Genomic DNA, 20,742 nt, shown 5'->3' with positions numbered 1-20,742 from the left:
GATCAGAGTAACACCTGCAAGGAGTGTTTGGAGTGGTCATCCTCCCAGCGGGAGAGATTTAGGAGTTGTCGCAAGGAAAGGTCTGAGAGAGATTCCTCTTCTTTGGGGTCTTCCTCGAGAGTGAAGAAACCCCAGACCTCTTCCTTGACCCCCCTGTCTCTTCCCAAAGCTCCTGCTTGTTTCGTCTCTTCTGAAGACTGGTCGAATAGTAGTGTTGACTAACTATCACCTGGGCAACACTGAAGTTCTGGGGACGGAGCTGCTTCCCCTAGAGAAGCAACTTCGCTCCTGCCCTGGGGTCAGCCCTTCTCTTCTGTTTTGCAGTTTGGCTGTTGCTGGGGATTGCAGGGCCATCTTAGAAGGACATTCTGTTAGAGTCTCTTCAGCGGGGTCACAGAGAAAACCTTCTCCTGCATCCTCTGAGATAGAAGTTCTTTTTCTTGTACGCCGTGGTTGATACGCTTGCTGTCTGTGAGGCCCATTTCGCCCTCTGCTGCTCCTGCTAGTCCTTCACAGAGTGATTCCCCTTCGAAGGATCGCCTCTCATGAGACCAGCTTGCCCACTCGCCACCCTGACACCGATCTGCTACGGACGATGAGAGTTTTCGCCACCTCAGGACCTCTTCATCTTCTAGCAACCATATTCCCCTTCGCCCATCCAGACGTTCGCCAACACCTATTGTCAGGAAGCAGCGTTCTCCTTCCAGAGATAGACGATCATCTCGCCATGCGTCAGCTCGTGATCGTCACTCTCCTGACCGTTGTTCGCCAGCTCGTGATCATCACTCGCCTGCTCATCGTTCACCAGCTTGTGATCATCACTCGCCTGCTCATCGTTCACCAGCTGTTCGATGTTCTACTTTACTGCACTCTTCCTCGGCGTGCGATCATTCGTCATCATTATTGTTACACAACAGCGGGCCGTTCGCCAGCTCGCCCTTCGCCTGCTAAACGTTCCTCAGCTGGCTGCTCACCGGCACGCCGCGATATATCTCACCACTCAACAGCACGCCATGCTATATCTCGCCGCTTACCAGCACATCACGCTGTATCTTACTGCTCGCCAGCGCGCCACGCTTCATCTCACACACCAGCGCGACGTTCTCCATCTCGCCGATCTTCAGCTTTCAGATCTCCAGCGTGTCATTTGCTAACATGTTGCTCGCCGTTCGTAAGCTTTTGATCGTCATTCGCCAGCTCGTCGTATTCTTTCATGCAGGTCTCCTAATGTAATTGCCACTTGCCAGCGCGCTTTATTCCATCTTCCTCACGCGATTCCCACTCTTTCTTGCGCAATCGCCATGATTCGCAAGGGAAAGTTACACTCCCTCAAGCGATCTGGCTTCTCCAATTCGACAGCCCTGGGACATGGTTTGTAATCAATCATCGACTGTTCCAGAGTAACCTGCATGTTTCCCCAACTTACTAGCAAGAGGCAGTTGCCCGATCCCTTTCCCAGAGGGATTCAGGGAACCTCCCAACAAGTTTGCGGGCTGCCCATAACTCCAGTTCGACCACCCAAGAATGTTGATGAAGACTTTCAGGAACCCTTTCCGCCTTGCACCGGATAAGCGATCCCTAAAGAGGCATTCTCCACCTATAGGTCTTCTCAAGGACACGCCGTACCTGTTTACTGTGGGGAAACCACCATCATGGTTTGACATCTTGGTCTAGGTGGTCAAGCAAGCAGTATCAGGTAACAGTACAGTAGCCAGAACCTCCTAAGCAGACAGCAGTTGAGTCAACCCCGAGGATTTTGGAGAACTTGGTCTCCCTCTCTGCTTCTTCTTCTCCATCTGACTGTATGATACCTGTCTCTTTTCTAGTCCTGGACCCTCCCATGATCATCTTTATCTTCAAAAGACCTCATGAAGCTGCGAGAATGTCCTTGAACATCCAACAGGACTTCTCGCAGCTTATGCTCACCCTGGTCCTGACGATGAAGCAGAAAAGGAGATTGAGGAATTTTACTCCTCAGGCTGATCTCGTCCACCCTCTTGCAAGCTGAGGCTTAGAGTCCTGTGGGAGTTTTTCGTGGTGCCAAGGTTCTGACCATCTCGTATTGAGGTGGTCCTGCCAGAACTTAAACCAGTATCCAGACCATCAGAATAAGACGAGGAGCCTTTTGCAAGAGAGGCTCAGACCACTTTGCGATAGCAAGAACCTCCCAGACCTTCTCCACTGGAGGAATTCCTGCCGCCTCGCAAAGAGTCTAAGGTCACAAAGACCATTTCAAAGAATGCAAAGGCAAGGGCAGCTCTTCTTCAAGAGAGGGCTCACGGGTCATCCCCTGCAACAGGAATGTCTGCCAGTGACATTCCCTGTGTTGATGACCTTGACCTACCCCGGGCTCCTATTGGTGAGAGCTTGGAAGTGGATGAGGATTTTGATATGGAAGACAAATATTTCCGGAGGCCTGCTATCCCTAAGTTCATCTCGGAAGCCAAGCAGAGAGAGTCAGAGTAAGCCTTCTGGGGCATCAATGGGTAAGCTGAGCCAGAGAAGGCTCCTCAGGAGGGCAAGGACACGGTCCTAGACCATGTCTATGGCAGCCATAGACCTCCTAAGTCCTAGCTGCTCTGCCCTGGTCAAAGGGGATGATGGCGGCCACAAAAAAGACCTTCTCTCAGATTGCTGGCTCCTCTTGTCTGCTTCGAGTGGGATTATCCTCTAAACGCCTCCCACCACCATTCGTCCTGCAGAGGAGGTATTACGAGGTCTCAGACAATTCCCTATCGGCTTTGCCTCTGGACTCCTCGGTAGTCTCTCTCAAGGGAAGTCTTGTTTGAGATGCTTTCTGGGCTCTCAGCCTCCTTTTCAGTGTCTGAGAGGCTTACTGGGCTTCAGCCTCCTTTTCAGCGTCTGAGATCCTAAACATGGAAAAGGCTGCGAAGTACGTCATGCAGGCTACCTCGTGGCTGGATCTGTGGTTGTCATCAGTGGGTTACCTTGTTAGAATTGAGAATTTGTCCAAGGATTCTACAAGGAAGTCCATGGAAACCTTCCTTTTATCTGGCACCCTCACCATAAAATTCCTTGCTCACCAGGTTGTTAACCTGGGAAAGAACACTATTTTCAGGCGATGGGATGCGGTGATCTAAAGGTCTCATAGGCAGGTCTCCCAGGTTGAGGTTACCAGGCTCAAGAACCCGGAAGAGGTCAAGAGGGCGCTGAATGGTGGAGCAAGTCCAGCATCAAGGCCCCAATGATGCCTAGGAAACAGTCTCAAACATCTAAACCCTTGACCATTCGAACAGCAGGGTACTCCAAGAAGGTGTCTAAACAGCCCTTTCCTGCTAAAGACCAAAAGGGCTTTAAGTCCTGTAGAGGAGGCTAAAGTAGTAGGGGTTGGGGGGGCGCGGCAGAGGTTGCTCCCGCTAAGGAGGGCAATCCTCTCTCTGGGCCACTGATAGGGGGACGCCTGCAACGCCATTGGTAGAGGTGGATGCAGCACGGGGCCGAACCATGGACAGTCTTCATGCTTCGTTCAGGGTATTGCGTCCCGTTCACTCAATCTCTCCCTCCACTTACTCGGGATCCAGTTCCATCGAGCTCCTATAAGAAGGGATCCTCATAGGGCCTGGCTCTCTGTGCCAAAGTGTGGAGGCTGGAGACCAGTCATCAATATCTCGTCTCTGAAGAAGTTCGTTCTTCAAACTCTGTTCAGAATGGAGACTGCAGACACGGACAGACAAATGGTAAGACCACATGACTTCATGTGCACACTGTATCTCAAAGACATACTTCCAGATCTCGGTCCATCCGTCTTCAAGGAAGTATCTCTTGATCATACACTAGAACAGGCAATGCCAATTCAAGGTGCTGGGATTTGGTCTTTCCACAGTACCCCAGGTATTCACCAGGGTGTTCACCCTTGTGTCATCTTAGGCTCACAGGATCAGCATCTATCTCTTATGATACTTCGACAATTGGCTGATCCTAGCAAATTTGGTGGCAACCCTTCAGCACTTAGACCCTTCTGATGGTCCAGCACATTGATGTTGTAGAGGGGCTTGAGATTCTCAATGATGGGCTGGGCAATGGTGGTGGGGTGATTATCCACCCCTTCAGGTACAACCATACCACTAAGGCCAGTTCTGAGACCCCAGACCTAGACTGGACCTCATAAGCCTTCTTTTCTATTTAATTTTTTCTCTTCTTGTTCTATCTGAATTTTGTTGACGACCATTATTAGAATATTGACCAGTTTCTTTACTGTATATTCTTCAAATTTAGACACCATCACCTTCTGGCAGATCCCATTGGGTGCAGTCTTAGTCTGTTAAGAGTGATCCAGTTTCAAGTCATCCTATTATTGCGGGTAATTAGTGATGCCATCCATTGGAGTTGTCGGTGGGAGTGGTAACCCCTATTGACCAGTGCATGTCCCCCCTAAAGAGAGGCAGCCCCTCTCTAATAGAGCACTAGTCCTCGCGAAACCTTTTCTCAAGTTGAGCCACATGGAATAGGAGGACTGATATCCTTTGAGAAGAGGGGGATAACCAGCTAGCTCCTTCTTTAGAAACAAACCACTCTGGTGACAACCGGGAAAATACAAGCATGGATGTCGGTACAGACAACTCCAATGCAGGTTCTCAGGTTCTAATATTTTAACATTCGAACCTTATTCATGTCATGTAAAGAATGATTATAAGAAAACACTAGAGAAGAAGAGAAAGAAAGGAAGAAATGATGACAGGATAGAAAAAATATAGAAAAGCAGTTTTACCTGGTCACTGCGAAGTAGTGAATTATGAATTTTTTTTTTCATTTTGGAATTTGAAAATGGAAGATGTGAGCATGTTTTTAAAGCTAACAGGGAAATAGTTAATTTATGTTAGGGCAGCCAAAAATTTTTCCCCAGGGAAATGGAAGTCTCTTGATTGAGACATTATCCTCAATACAAAGTGAAAGATTAAAAGCAGTTTCAACATTGGATGGTCTTAGTGGCAAATACGTTTTGCATTCCATTTTCAACCAGAGTAGGGTTGTGATATATGCTCTAGAATTGCTAGACAGAGGAAAAAGAAACTGAGGATGAACTGAAAAGTCAAGAAGTAGTAGTAGTTAAAATGAGCAAGAGAGTTTGAGACCGTGTTCCTCTTGCTACTTTGGTTGTAACATTTGATTAATGTAGAACACCTAATGTTATTAAAGCTGGTTAGCTATCTTTGAAGGTGAAACCATACATCCCTACACCATTGTGATATTATCGTTGCCATATGTATGGCCATTTAAGCTAGAAGGGTAAGGAAAAACTAAATAATAAGCCAGTTGTTTGTGCCAATTGTGGAAAAAAATAGTCATGGAGCATGCACGGAACATTCAAGTTGTATACATTGTGGGGAAGCACATTCAGCTACAGATGAAAGCTGTATACCATCCTACATTCCAATTATGATTGAAACACTTCTTCTCTTGAATTTAATACTAACGACTGTCATTGTTACTCTTATTTTAACACAATTTTTCAACATTCGATCACACTTTTTTGATAATTACATCAAACATGTTTGGCAACGAATGTCATAAACAGCAAACATTAATGAATCACTTCAAATCAAAGAAATCTTGCAGTGAAAATCCACAATTTACACAAAGCAAAGAACAATTTCTTATTTATCCACACGACAACAAGTGCATTGACTATTTATTCTCTTGAGAAAAACCAATCTTTACTTGGATCTTTAACACAGAAAACATTTTACTAAACTAGTTACTTTCTTCAAACAATACATGAAAATCAGTGTTCTTCATTTTACTTTAACATTACCTAAAGAAAACGGAATTACAACCTCGTTAATCTACACAATTTTACAAAATCCTACAACACATTTGTTAATCATAAAACCTACAGATTTTGTACCACATTACTTAACATATGTTGTTTGCTGTGGATTGTCTTACGTCCTTCGTCCTATAGTTGCTGTTTGGGACCTTGTCCATTTTTCGGGGTTGTCCTTGGCCTTCATGGGCGCCATATCTGTCAGGGCGCCCGCTGCTGTTGATTAGATGACGAGGTTCTCCATTGTTAGGGCATTTGCTGGCACCCCAAACTGCTTCTGATGATCGGCTAATAGGGCTCCATATTAGGGTGGGCGTACCGTCTTCGTTTCCTACAGGAACATTGTCGTGTCGTCCTCTGGGGAACGAGAGTGTCTCATAAAGGGTTCCTCCTTTGGGCGTCGGCTGTTCCGGCCTGCCTGCCTCTGTGGAAGGGCGCTAATGTCTCTTCCCTGCTGTTCGTCCATGGGTGACTTGTTTATGCCACCCCTCCTGACTGCGATTCTCGACATCATCGTCAGGATTTTCTTCTTAATCCATTCGTCCCTTATCTTTTTTTAGTTATCATCCGCTGTTCTCTTAATTGGGTTTTTCTTCTTCTGAGATGTCTGTCTCTTGCTTTGTGTGTGTCTTCATTCCCCTCTCCTTATTCGTTTTCTTATTCCATCGTTGTTCATGTCTTAAGCCTATTTTTGGTAGCTATGACACTGTGTTTTGCTAATTTTTAAAAACTTGCTTTTAATACCATTTCATCCTCTTCATCTCACTTCTGCCACCAGTTTGTCACTGATTTTTGTGGCAATTTAATAATAAATGATGAGAGGCAGGGGAAATAGATGACTTTTACATTGTAAAGAGGATTTATTGTCTAAGATAATTTGACGTGAACATAACACTTTCAAAGTGAATGGATGAATATCTTCAATTACATATCAATTGATCTCTAAGTCTCTCATTAGCTTTCTAATTACAGTACTTGGATATTCTACTGTAGATAGTCACGAGTTGTAGATAACAATGTATCAACTTTAACAGACTCACTCGGAGGGAAAGGACAGAGCAAGTTATTGTTTATCTTTTTTCATCAGTAAAATAACAATTTATCTCAAAAGTCTTAAATCTAACATTGACTTAACATTGCAATCTTAATTTTTATCCAAGTCAAGCAAGAGGGAGGGGCACACATGATACTTGTTTCACATTATAATTCTTAGGCAAAATTTAATACTAAGATCGCAACCCAGTGGAGTGTCGTTTGGGCGTAATGGCGCCCAGTGGTGACAAGGGCACATGGTTCAGGCCCAAATCCTCTTACCCTACTTCCAAGGGTGAGTTTTTATGGCACTGTCTCTATGGGGATCAGGTGCTTCCTCCAGGAGATAGAAGGTAGCCTGTTACTACGGGACATCTGCGATCTAGGTTGCCTAACTTCAAATCCCTCAGTGCTTTTCCAACCTCCCTCATGCTTTGACCTGGGAAGTAAAAGAATGACAGCAGTTTACATTCAACATACACAGTACAACTCTTTCCCGGGCCTGAGGTGGCTTATGACCTACTTTTTCATGATCTAATGGCTCATTTGAATATTTACTTCTTTGTTCAGAACAGCCTAGAACCAGTCGGTGCACGACCCCATGTTCTAGATCCTGTCAACCCCTTCTCGACGTGGAGTGTCGGGTGGTAATCTAGTTGAGATGATTTTGTGAGCTCTGTGGTGCTACCTGAAAAGACCTGACACTACAGGCCTGAGTGTTTACAACTCTTTGTTAGTAGTGGAAGGACCACGAAAGAGTTGTCACAGAACAATGTCCTTTTGGTTTTGTTAGATAATTTTTAAAGTGTACCCTTAACTGCTGGGATAGTCAAGGTACCAGCTAGGACCAGAACTCACCAAGTCAGGGGTATAATCCTTAACCTTCAAGAAGAATCTTTGTTGGCTAGGTGTTGAAGGCTGGTGTTTGGAAAAGACAAATCACCTTCACGGCCTTTTATCTATGGGTGTATACCCACAAGTAGTAGTGTATCTGCCTAGCCCAGACAGTACAGGAAGCATCTTGTCTATGGTAACATATAGATATAAGTCTGGAATTGAAGGTAGAATGACATTCTTTACTCCTTAATTTTTCTGCTTCCTCTCTTGGGGAATAAGCAGCTAAAACGCACTCACCAGATCTGACTTTATGCTGATAAGCTCCATTCTTTAGAATCTGAAGTATCCCCCCCGTCCTCCCTTACGAGGGGGAGTATGGTAGAAATTATACCAAACCATTGATCATCACATGCAAGGTATATTGTTCCATACTCCCCTTGAGGAAAGGGATCCTTCATATGACCACGTATCAATCATCTTGACCAGGTCCTATCAGCCTTCTTATCTCTGTTATAGATAGATAGAAGGTTGCTGGAGTCCTCTCCTACACTCCCATATGGGACTAGGGTCATTGACCTTTCCAAGGAAGAAAAGAATGAACCAGTTTTTGTTCTAGGGGGAATTCCAACTTACCAATCAGTGAGTCTTCCTAGTTTAAAGCATGAAAGATATATATATGCGTAGAAACAAATGACAAATTTGAAAATTAATTTGTATTTTTCCTAGCTATACAAACCTGAGTCCTTTAAAGTTGAACTTCCCGTGTCAACCACCACTTTCAGTCTTGAGCTGAAGGTCAAAAGTGACGTGCTTCTGATAGGTGGAGCTTGCCCGTGGTCTTCTCGCCCGTGCTCACTTTTCTTCTTCTTCCCCACCGTTATCCCTACATTAAGCGGTCAGTTACCTGATACGCCCTCTCCAATACCTTCTATCAAAGGCATCCTCTTCCACCAAGCCTCTTTTCTCCATTTCATCCTTTACCTTATCTCGCTATTCAATTCTCTGCCTCTCTATTGATCTCCTCCTAACAGGTTCCTCACAAACCCTCTTCACTCCCTCCCCACCATCCATCCGCAACATGTGCCCACACCATCTTGACCGTGACACACTTATCATCTCTGTTATCTTTACTACTCTGCCATTCTTCTTATTTCATAATTTTCCCATCTTTCAAGAAGTGATCTTCCCATAATCCACCTCAGCATTCTCATCTCAGTTCTCTCAGGCTTTGCTTCCTCTTTTTGTCTTAAAACCCAAGTTTCAGATCCATTCATTAACACTGGTCTTATTACTGTGCTATAGATCTTGACTTTCACCTTGATTGGCCTTTTCTTATCACATACCACACCTGCTGCCTCCCTCCACTTTCCCACTCGCTCACACTCGCCACCTGTTATTAATTACTTCATTAGCGGATTTTAATGGCCGCTCCTGCTCTGCTGAAAGTATATTCTCTATTTTGTAGTTCTTATGGTTTATTATAGCTTGAAAAATATGTATTCCTTTTAGAAATTTTATTTTTACTAGGGCTAACAAACATAATTGTATATGGGTTACATAAGGCATGTAGTGGTAGCTCTGACATTTTTAAACAAAAAAATTTCATTGTCATTTTATTACAGAACCTTTAGTACAGGGGTTAGGCTCAAGACTTGAAAATGAATTGTATAGTAATTATGATACAGTATTACAATTAATATTGAAATACTGAGAGCAATGAAACTTTTGAAATGGAAAAATATGTTTAAAATAACTGATAGGGTTTAATTTATTGCTTATGTTGATTCTCCAGTTAGTAATTACCAGAAATTACTTGGAAACCATTTTATATTGATGTTACCTTTGTAAGATTCTATATTGTAATCATCTATGTGTTAAAAATTATAAAGTTTTGTTACCAATTTTTTATGTTTTCCTTCATTAGATACGTTTAGGTCCTCTTGTGGATGAACTCTCCATCATGGCAGGGAGAAATTTTACAAAACAGGAAATGGTGCAAGCAATAATTAGCTGTAAGTTCGATCTGAAATCAGCCGTGCAATTACTTAATGGACGGGAATCTTCAGTACCAAGGCAATGTCCTGAAAAAAGAAAAACTTATGAAGGTAATTTGATAAATATTTTTTGGTGAACTATTGTTGTTAATATTGAAAAGCATTTTTTAACCTTGTAAGGATCTGTTGAAAATATTAGGATAATTGTATTTGTCATATACCATAATAAATATTAGTCACATATCACAATAAATTTCAGCATTTAGCTTCAAAATGAGAATATAAGTAGCTTTATACTCAAAAAATAAATTTCCATCAGGTGATAAAAGAAAACATTGCTATGTCTACAAATGGTCACTATGTGATTTCTAATTGGCAAAAGGGGTAGACTAATTATAACTTCATTTAGTAATACAAGAATGGAATGAAGGGGGGTTTTCTGTAAATTTACAAAATGGGTTATTTTGTAGAAGTTAATTGTCAGAGAGCTGCTAGCAACCATACATATAGAATAGTATTCAAACTAAAGAACTGTAACGTAGCAGTTTGATCCCGTGCATGTACAGGAATCTAGGAAATAATACCTAACTTGTTAATAAAAAAGGGCTGGGCCAGTAAACACCACCAGTAAAGACTATAAGTAATAAAGCACATAATAATTGGCCTTTGTTAATAGTGTACAATATAACATAGGCTGAATATTGCCTCCAAAAAAGGGTTTTTGACAAAGGAAAACCTAATTTTGGGGCGGTGCAGTGTGTTCTCCACAGATTTTCCTCTGAAAGGATAGAGCAGGAAATCCAGTGCAATATAAATACCAAAGAAATATCTCCTTTGTTCTAGAGCCAGTGTATCAACTTGCAAAATACAGACTCGGTGCATATGAGAGAGACCTTCTATTTCAGGAGCTATTGAACTCGACACAACACCTCCAATGCTTAAAACCATCTGCTATGAGTGACGTTATTACTACGTCATCATCACATACCCAAACAACCTAACGTTACAGCTGGGAATCAGTTCTGGAAACCAAACAGCACCTTCCAAAAATAGGTTTTTCCATCATGAAAATGCCTTTTTAGGGGTTTATGGGCTGTATTGTCGCCAAGTAGACTCCTGCACCATCGACGACAACCATCTACCACCAAGTAATAATGTACAACAACTACACTTGTTTGTATAGATGATAAGAAAAGCCTACAAGTATGACTATCACCTCATAGAGATGACTCCAGGAAACACTGGATTACTATCATCATGCTTCTGCTGAAAGACCTGACTGAAATGGTCCTTTTTCAATATTAATCTTACCCGATGATCATGTAGCTGTCAACTCTGTTGCCCGACAGAAATCTACGGTCGGGATACGCCAGCGATCGCTATACAGGTGGGGGTGTACACAACAGCGCCATCTGTGAGCAGGTACTCAAGTACTTCTTGTCAACAAGAACTCAATTTTTCCTCTGTCGTGCCTCCGGCTAGACCTACTTGGATACGCTGTTGATTCTGGAGTTATTGTTCACGATTTGGTGATGTATTTGCTCTAGAGTTTAGCCTTCGCTATTCAGGAAGCTTTATCTTTAGCTTAGCAAGCTTTTGGAATTAATTTGAATTAATTATGGTGACGAAGAGAGTATGGACTCTCTTTCACTTTTAAATGGCCGACCCTTCCCTTAGACGGAAGTGTTGGTGTCGAAGAGAGTATAGACTCTCTTTCACTTTTTATTTTATATCTCTCCGCCATTTATAGGCCTCTTCGATTAACTTTCCTTAAAAAAAAAAAAAAAAAAAAAAAAATATGCGACCTTTCCTAATAGTAGGCGGTCCTTACTTGGAACCGAAGTTAATTAACATTGAGCTCGTCATATCGTTTTTCCTGTTAAGAATTTATGCTTTTTTAATTTTATGTTTTTGAAAGAATTTCTTTGATAAGTCTCGTACTGTTTTCAAAGTTGAACTAACGTTTTGTTTAGTCTCCGCAGTTGTTGACGTTCAGAACGTTCAACTTGCGCTCTATCGTTACGATAGAGAGAGAGTATTCACGGTTTCACGTTGCAGTAAGAGTAAACCGATTCTAGCGTTTCGTTCATTCTTTCTTAGCTTAAATGGTTTTAATTCTAATAAAGGAACTTTTTATTTGGGAAACCTTTCAGTTTTTTTCCTTTAACAAATAATATGTTTTAACGATATATATAATTGGGCTCATCTCTCAGGTTCTAAGTCAAGAGAGAGAGAGAGAGAGATAGAGACGGAGGGAGAGAGAGGAGGATAAACGTTTCGTTCAAGCGGGTAACGTTGTTCTCGTTTTTTTTTTTTGCTCTTCTCCCTAGTCGATAGAGGGGAAGAAGGTAAAACGTTTCTAGAGTTTTATTCTTGTTCCCAGGCTTTATGCGGTGAGAGATTTTAAACGTAGTTTATTTGATCTAGTGTTTAGTCTCTTTTCCAGCCACTGAATTCTTTATCTTTCATTATGTTTTTCTGTTAGATTGTAATACTGCTTTCGCAATTACTACCTTTTAATGAAGGATAGGATTGCGTGTTTCAGGTACAAACCACTTAAAGTTTCGAGTTCAGTGAAATAAGTGCAAACAGAAAATCAAAAGTGATAAAGTGATATGCGCAAAGTGTTACAGTGTTGCGTTCGAGGGTTCGTCTGTTCGTGCCAGTGGTTCACCTAGTCCGATACCTCTTACAAGCTCCCAAGCCCAGGGGAGAAGTAATGTCGAAGGACTTATGGGTTCCTCAGGCCTTGATCGACGAACAGACGTTTCCCTCTGTGGTTTCGGGTGTATCTACACACGTTGCCGACGTGATCACCCCACCCACACAAAGACGAGAGAGCCCATTTATTCCTCGTCTGCGGAAGAGGTTTCTCGCAGAAACCATGGACCAAATCTTGCAGCTTTTAAGTGCAAGTCGGTCCCTTCCGCGCAAGTCCAACGGCCTAGGTGTAGCCACTGGGTCAGTTCGGACTCGCTGCAGTACGACAACTGCACACCTCCTTAGAGAGGCTAGGTGGTACCGCAACAGGCAGTAACTCCGTCTGTTGCCGCACCAGCTGTTTTAGACCCTCAGTCACAACGGACAGTAGCTCCGTTTGTTGTTGTCTTTCATAGACCCTAGTGGTCCATGCTGCAGACTATACAGTCTCAGCTTGCTCCTTCATACAGGAGTATCATGCTGGAAGGTTGACAATGCAGCCTGTTTACCTACAACCCTCCGAGGTTGTGCGCTCAGCAGATACTGCGGCTGCCTGCTCCCACACCACACCTGTGAGAGCTCCTCCACCGATGCGCAGTCCTCACTGCCAGACGCATGTTCTTGCTGCACCATCTGCTAACATGCGTGAGCTGCCGCATCAGGAGTTGCCGGGTTCCAGCACTATGCGGCATTCTCCTCAGCCATTGCAGCATGCTCTGCAGACCTTACAGCATGCTCCGCATACCATGCAGCATGAGCCGCATTCCATGCAGCATGAGCCGCATACCATGCAGCATGAGCCGCATGCCTTACCTCATGCTCTGCATACCATACCGCATGCTCTGCATACCTTACAGCATGCTCTGCATACCTTACAGCATGCTCTGCATTCCTTACAGCATGCTCTGCATACCTTACAGCATGCTCTGCATACCTTACAGCATGCTCTGCATACCTTACAGCATGCTCTGCATACCTTACAGCATGCTCTGCATACCATACCGCATGCTCCTCAACCCACCGCAGCCCCTCCCACGCACCAGCACTCTGCTTTTGTTGTTGCCAGCTCCCACACTCCGACTGCGGAGAAGGTTGACGATGCACCCGTGGGCCTACACCTCCCACGGTTGTGCGCCCGGCATGGCTTCATGCTCTCACACTCTTGTTGTGAGAGCTCCTCCACCCATGCACAGTCAACCCTGCCAGATGTATGATGACTCCCACACACAGAGCACTCCGTTACCGTGCGGGAGCTACCACAAGCTGCCGTGTTTTGACACGGTGTGTCAGCCTCCGCAACACACTGTGGTTACCGCCACTCGCCAGCAGCAAACTAGTCAGGCGGGAGTTGAGGCTTCCCCACACATCTTTGGTTGTTGCCAACTCACAAACTGTCATGCAGTTACATGACGTTGCCTTCTGGTCTGCTACTTATACACCAGTGCTGTATGTCCTCACGCTCCTGTTGTGGTTGACAGTTCAGTTTTTGACAGTTCACAGACTGTCAAGCAGTTTCATAACGTTGCCTTCTGGTCTGCTGCTTTTGCACCAGTGAAACCCTCACTGAGAGAACTTAGCTTTTCTCGGATATGGTTCCTGTAGATGAGAAAGTGCTGTTCTCCCTCCTTCTGATATTCCCTTGAGGACTCTGTCATTTGGAGAGGAGCCTTAAGCTGCTTAGCCTCCTATGGACTTTTATTTAAGCATAACATACTTCCAGGGAGGGTAAATGGTTCCGCTTCAGTCGCTAACCCCGTCTGTTGCCACACCTGCTCCCATAGACCTTGAGCTTTGTTGCAAGACATGCAGTCCAAGCTTAGTCCTTGATAGAGGATTTTTTTTTTTTACGGAGTCAGTGTGTCACTGGGAAGACGTTCAACAACCAGCAGAGGTGACTTGTTGTGACGCAGTGCGGCAACCTCAGCAACCCGATAAGGAGTTGTCTGTACTACCCAGACAGTCTAGACAGTTTCGGGTTGTCGCTGTACTTCCTCGCTTCCCCATGGTTGACAGTTCACAGACTGTGCAGCAGTACCATGATCTTGTGTCCGGCTCCGTCAGACGACTGGCTTTTAAGAGCTCCCACAAGTCGTCGCTGTCTGGAGAATCTCAGATGGACTATGGATCTGACCAAGGAACTGGGCCTCCTGGTCAATTTAGAGAAGTCCCAGCTCGTCCCATCCCAGACCATTGTCTTCCTGGGTATGGAGATTCAGAGTCGAGTTTTTCGGGCTTTTCCGTCGGCCCCAAGGATCAACCAAGCCCTAGAATGCATCCAGAGCATGCTGAGAAGGAACCGATGCTCAGTCAGGCAGTGGATGAGTCTAACAGGGACACTTTCATCGCTGGCCCTGCTCATCGAGTTAGGGAGACTCCACCTCCGCCCCCTTCAGTATCTTCTAGCTGCTCACTGGATAAAGGACATGACGCTAGAGACGGTCTCAGTTCCTGTTTCCGAAGAGATGAGGTCTACTCTAACGTGGTGGAAGAACAGCTTTCTTCTCAAGGTAGGTCTACCTTTGGCTGTTCAGAACCCCGACCGCCGTCTCTTCTCGGACGCATCAGACACGGGCTGGGGTGCGACATTGGACGGACAGGAATGCTCGGGAACATGGAATCAGGAGCAAAGGACACTTCACATCAATTGCAAGGAGTTGTTGGCGGTTCATCTGGCCTTGATAATCTTCAAGTCCCTCCACCTAAACAAGGTGGTGGAGGTGGACTCCGACAACACCACAGCCTTGGCTTACATCTCCAAGCAGGGAGGGACTCATTCGAGGAAGTTGTTCTAGATCGCAAGGGACCTCCTCATCTGGTCAAAAGATCGAAAGCTCACGCTGGTAACGAGGTTCATTCAGGGCGATATGAATGTCATGGCAGATCGCCTCAGCCGGAAGGGTCAGGTCATCCCCACAGAGTGGACCCTTCACAAGAATGTTTGCAGCAGACTTTGGGCCCTGTGGGGTCAGCCAACCATAGATCTGTTCGCTACCTCGATGACCTAGAGGCTCCCGTTGTATTGTTCTCCGATTCCAGACCCAGCAGCAGTTCACGTGGATGCTTTTCTGCTGGATTGGTCCCATCTCGACCTGTATGCATTCCCGCCGTTCAAGATTGTCAACAGGGTACTTCAGAAGTTCGCCTCTCACAAAGGGACACGGCTGACGTTGGTTGCTCCCCTCTGGCCCGCGAGAGAATGGTTCACAGAGGTACTGCAATGGCTGGTCGACATTCCCAGGACTCTTCCTCTAAGAGTGGACCTTCTACGTCAACCTCACGTAAAGAAGGTACACCCAAACCTCCACGCTCTTCGTCTGACTGCCTTCAGACTATCGAAAAACTCTCAAGAGCTAGAGGCTTTTCGAAGGAGGCAGCCAGAGCGATTGCCAGAACAAGGAGGACATCCACTCTCAGAGTCTATCAGTCTAAATGGGAAGTCTTCCGAAGCTGGTGCAAGGCCAATGCAGTTTCCTCAACCAGTACCACTGTAACCCAGATTGCTGACTTCCTGTTACATCTAAGGAACGTAAGATCCCTTTCAGCTCCTACGATCAAGGGTTACAGAAGTATGTTGGCAGCGGTTTTCCGCCACAGAGGCTTGGATCTTTCCACCAACAAAGATCTACAGGACCTCCTTAGGTCTTTTGAGACCTCAAAGGAACGTCAGTTGTCCACTCCAGGCTGGAATCTAGACGTGGTCCTAAGGTTCCTTATGTCATCAAGATTTGAACCTCTCCAATCAGCCTCTTTTAAGGACCTCACATTAAAAACTCTTTTCCTCGTGTGCTTGGCAACAGCTAAAAGAGTAAGTGAGATCCACGCCTTCAGCAGGAACATAGTTTTCACATCTGAAACGGCTACATGTTCCTTGCAGCTCGGTTTTTTGCTAAAAACGAGCTTCCTTCACGTCCTTGGCCTAAGTCGTTCGAGATCCCAAGCCTGTCCAACTTGGTGGGGAACGAACTGGAGAGAGTACTTTGCCCAGTTAGAGCTCTTAGGTACTATCTAAAAAGGTCAAAACCTTTACGAGGACAATCAGAAGCCTTATGGTGTGCTATCAAGAAGCCTTCTCTTCCAATGTCTAAGAACTCAGTTTCTTACTACATCAGGCTTCTGATTAGGGAAGCACATTCTCATCTGAAGGAAGAAGACCTTGCTTTGCTGAAGGTAAGGACACATGAAGTGAGAGCTGTGGCTACTTCAGTGGCCTTCAAACAGAACCGTTCTCTGCAGAGTGTTATGGATGCAACCTATTGGAGAAGCAAGTCAGTGTTCGCATCATTCTATCTCAAAGATGTCCAGTCTCTTTACGAGAACTGCTACACCCTGGGACCATTCGTAGCAGCGAGTGCAGTAGTAGGTGAGGGCTCAGCCACTACATTCCCATAATCCCATAACCTTTTTAACCTTTCTCTTGAATACTTTTTATGGGTTGTACGGTCGGCTAAGAAGCCTTCCGCATCCTTGTTGATTTGGCGGGTGGTCAATTCTTTCTTGAGAAGCGCCGAGGTTAGAGGTTGTGATGAGGTCCTTTAGTATGGGTTGCAGCCCTTTATACTTCAGCACCTAAGAGTCGTTCAGCATCCTAAGAGGACCGCTACGCTCAGTAAGGAAGACGTACTTAATAAAGGCAGAGTAATGGTTCAAGTCGTCTTCCTTACCAGGTACTTATTTATTTTATGTTATTTTTGAATAACTAATAAAATGAAATACGGGATACTTAGCTTCTTTGTTAACATGTATGCTGGTCTCCACCCACCACCCTGGGTGTGAATCAGCTACATGATCATCGGGTAAGATTAATATTGAAAAATGTTATTTTCATTAGTAAAATAAATTTTTGAATATACTTACCCGATGATCATGAATTTAAGGACCTGCCCTTCCTCCCCATAGAGAACCAGTGGACCGAGGAGAAAATTGAGTTCTTGTTGACAAGAAGTACTTGAGTACCTGCTCACAGATGGCGCTGTTGTGTACACCCCCACCTGTATAGCGATCGCTGGCGTATCCCGACCGTAGATTTCTGTCGGGCAACAGAGTTGACAGCTACATGATCATCGGGTAAGTATATTCAAAAATTTATTTTACTAATGAAAATAACATTTTACGAATAGAACTTACCTGGCAGTTATATATACATAGCTAATTATCTCTATTTCGGCAGAATTTTTCTAAAACTAGGCAACCGCCTTGTGGTGGTTGGGTGGTAACACCCGTTAAAGGGTGGTAGGAGGAATCATTCCCGTTTTCTGTTCTTCAGTTCATCTCTGCCGGCCGGATCGATAACACGTTGGTCCGTCATTAAGAGTTTTTCTTCGATTTCCCTGCTCGGTGTACCAGTCTGCTTTTTGGTGAAGTACTCTGATTTGGGGTTTTGGCGATCGTTGTATTTTGTTTTCTCTTAGCTTTTTTTTTGCTGTTTTTCATTATGAGTGAAAAGAGTCATTACCGTATCTGTGCGAATGAGGAATGTAAGGTGAGACTACCCAAAATGGCGGTTGATCCTCACACTGTTTGTTCTCAGTGTAGGGGTTTTGTTTGTGCCCTTGATAATAGGTGCGGGGAATGTAAGGTTTTGGATGAGAAAGATTGGTTAATTATGAAGCGCTATGTGCGTAAGCTAGAGCTCGATAGAGTTAGGAGAGCTTCTAGGTCTAAGTCTAAGTCTGTTAGTGGTAAGGAAGACGAACTTAGCGTAGATTTTTCTATTGATCCTATTATTGATTCCTCTTTGGAAGTTGATCCTTCCCTTGAGGTAGTAACTCCTGCACCTCCTACAGGTTCCGTATCTACGGATGACCCTCGGTACGCTAGCCTGGCGGCCGAGTTGAAGGCCATTAAAGAACAGCTGGAGGCCTTTAAAGGTAAGGAAAGTGAAAGTGCTTGTGTTAGTGCAGTGGAGGTGGCGACCGACCGAATCTGTCATACCCCTAGGCCTAGACCTCTACCAAGCTCCCAGGACCAAGGGAGAAGGTACGTCGATGACCGAAAGGGGGTGAGAGGTACGTACCCTCGGTCAGCCGTCGCCTCAGACAGTCCTGTTGTCTATTCCCAGGCTGCTCTTGACCGTCACGGGAAAGACGAGTCGGATGTGTTGTTTTCTTCTCCGAATTCGTCCAGACGTAAATGGAAGTATGAAGCTTCAAGACCTACTAAGAGGAGATGGAACCGCGACGAACGGTCTCGTTCTTTCTCTCCCGGTTCTAGCAGTTATGAACCTTGTCCGTCGGAGGATGATTTCGACTCCGTGCCTGTGAAAAGGACGAAGCCTGCTGCCGAAGATACGAGTGTTATTCGTCAGCCCCCCCCTTCGGATCCGCAAGACCCAGCTGATGTTGCTAAATCCTTTATGTCTGTCATGCAGGAACAACTTTTGACTTTAGTACAAGCCTTTAGCCGCCCTCACGCCCAGTCTGACAGACGTAAAGACGACTCGTTGCCGATTAAGAAGTCTGCTTCTAAGAGAGAACGGAGTTCTTCTTTAAAGAGAACTTCTCCCTCTCTACGCCAGGATGAGGAATGTGTGCTTGCGCCAGGCGATACTTCTTCGCGATACCAGGGCGATACGTTTTCTCGTTCTCGATACCGGGACGATACCTTATCGAACGAAGCTGCTTCTCGTTCTCGATACCAAGACGATACCGCCTCCCGTTCGCTTCGACACGACGATACCTCCTCTCGTTCGCTTCGCCACGACGATACCTCCTCTCGTTCGCTTCGCCACGACGATACCTCCTCTCGTTCACGACGCCACGACGATACCGACCCTAGTTCTCGACGCCACGACGATACCGCCTCTCGTTCACGACGCCACGACGATACCGCCTCTCATTCTCGCCGCCACGACGATACCGCCTCTCATTCTCGCCGCCATGACGATACCGCCTCTCGCTCTCGACGACAGAACGACTCTGCCTCTCGTTCTCGGTCCCAGGGCGATACCACCCTGCCTCTTCGGGACGATACTGCCTCTCGTTCCAAGGATTCTTCTAGCGCGGGACTCCAGGATGCAACCCGTCTTTTGCAGGATGATGCCTTTGATTTGCCCTTGTCGGGTTCTAAGGATTCTTCTCTTTCGAAGGATATTGCAGATGTGGATCAGGCCCTCGAGGATGTTTCTGATGACGATGATAATCCTGCCGATGCTGTGGGAGATTACAAAGTTCTCTCTCGCTCCCTTCTTGAACTTTTTGGAGAGGAATTCCAACCTGCTGCCCCTCATTCTCCTCAGTCCCAATTTAACAGAAAGAAGGCCAAGAAACAGTCGGCCTTCATCAAGATGAAGCTGTCTATCTCCGCAAAGAAGGCTCTCACGAAGATTGATGACTGGATGATGGAGCGGAGACAAACAGTTAAGACTTCCTTCTCGTTTCCACCAGCTCGTCTTGCTTCAAGAGCGGGTATGTGGTATGCAACTGGAGAACCTTTGGGTCTGGGAGTGCCTTCCTCCTCCAAGGGTGACTTCTCTGGTTTAGTGGACTCTGCTAGAAGGCATGCTCTCAACTCAGCCAAGGTCATGTGGTCAATGTCGGAGCTGGATCATCTCGTCAAAGGTATTTTTAGAGCCTTTGAGGTTTTTAGTTTCCTAGACTGGTCGCTTGGGACTCTCGCAAGGAAAACTGAACAGATGGATGGATCTAGGGACCTTACGAGCATTATGTCCTGTATGGATAAGGCCCTCAGAGATGGGGCGAATGAGTTGGCTGCTCTGTTCTCAGCTGGGGTCCTAAAGAAGAGAGCTCTGCTTTGCTCTTTTGCTTCTAGGTCTGTTACCAATGCTCAAAAGTCTGAGCTTCTTTACGCCCCCCTCTCTCAACATCTTTTTCCCGAGTCTCTGGTTAATGACATTACGCGTTCTCTGGCCCAAAAAGCCACCCAAGACCTTTTATCTCGTTCTGCTCGTAAGCCCTTTGCAGCCCCTCCTTCTTCTTTGAAGCGGGAGGAAAGGAGATTCCAGCAGCCCTTTCGGGGCAGGACTACTTCAAGATCAGATTTTAGAGGGAGAAGGCAAGATTCAGGACCAAGATCTACCAGGGGTTCTTTCAGACCTCGCTCCAGGAAATAAAGTTCGTCTCCTCCAGACGGTAGGCGCAAGACTGTCAGGTTTTTGGCAGTCCTGGAAGAGGAGAGGGGCGGACACCTGGTCCCTCTCAGTCATCAAGGAAGGATACAAGATCCCCTTTCTGAAAAAACCTCCTCTCGCAGATGCTCCGCTGGCCTTAGTAGCCCGGTACTCAGATCCTGGGAAACAGAAGGCTCTAGTAGACCTTGTCAACCAAATGCTAGACAAGGGGGCGATAGAACCGGTTCGGGATCTAGTCTCCCCAGGCTTTTACAATCGCCTGTTTCTGGTCCCCAAGAACTCGGGCGGATGGAGACCCGTCCTGGATG

At 45.5% G+C, this 20,742-nt stretch overlaps 1 protein-coding gene across 2 annotated transcripts in view; it reads left to right on the top strand.

Moving 5' to 3' along the window:
- The window catches only part of LOC137621492 (uncharacterized), a 92,288-nt gene that overhangs the window by 47,342 nt on the left and 24,204 nt on the right, over positions 1–20,742 (top strand). For both annotated transcript variants that reach the window (XM_068351831.1, XM_068351832.1), the window contains exon 3: positions 9,579–9,759. In XM_068351831.1, the coding sequence (XP_068207932.1) occupies positions 9,579–9,759 (181 nt within the window). The remainder of the gene's footprint in view (positions 1–9,578; positions 9,760–20,742) is intronic.

The sequence above is a fragment of the Palaemon carinicauda genome, chromosome 28, assembly GCF_036898095.1.
Source record: "Palaemon carinicauda isolate YSFRI2023 chromosome 28, ASM3689809v2, whole genome shotgun sequence".
In the NCBI taxonomy this organism is placed as follows: domain Eukaryota; kingdom Metazoa; phylum Arthropoda; class Malacostraca; order Decapoda; family Palaemonidae; genus Palaemon; species Palaemon carinicauda.
The sequence above is the reverse complement of the archived record's forward strand: the minus strand, read 5'-3'. Positions and strand labels throughout refer to the sequence as shown.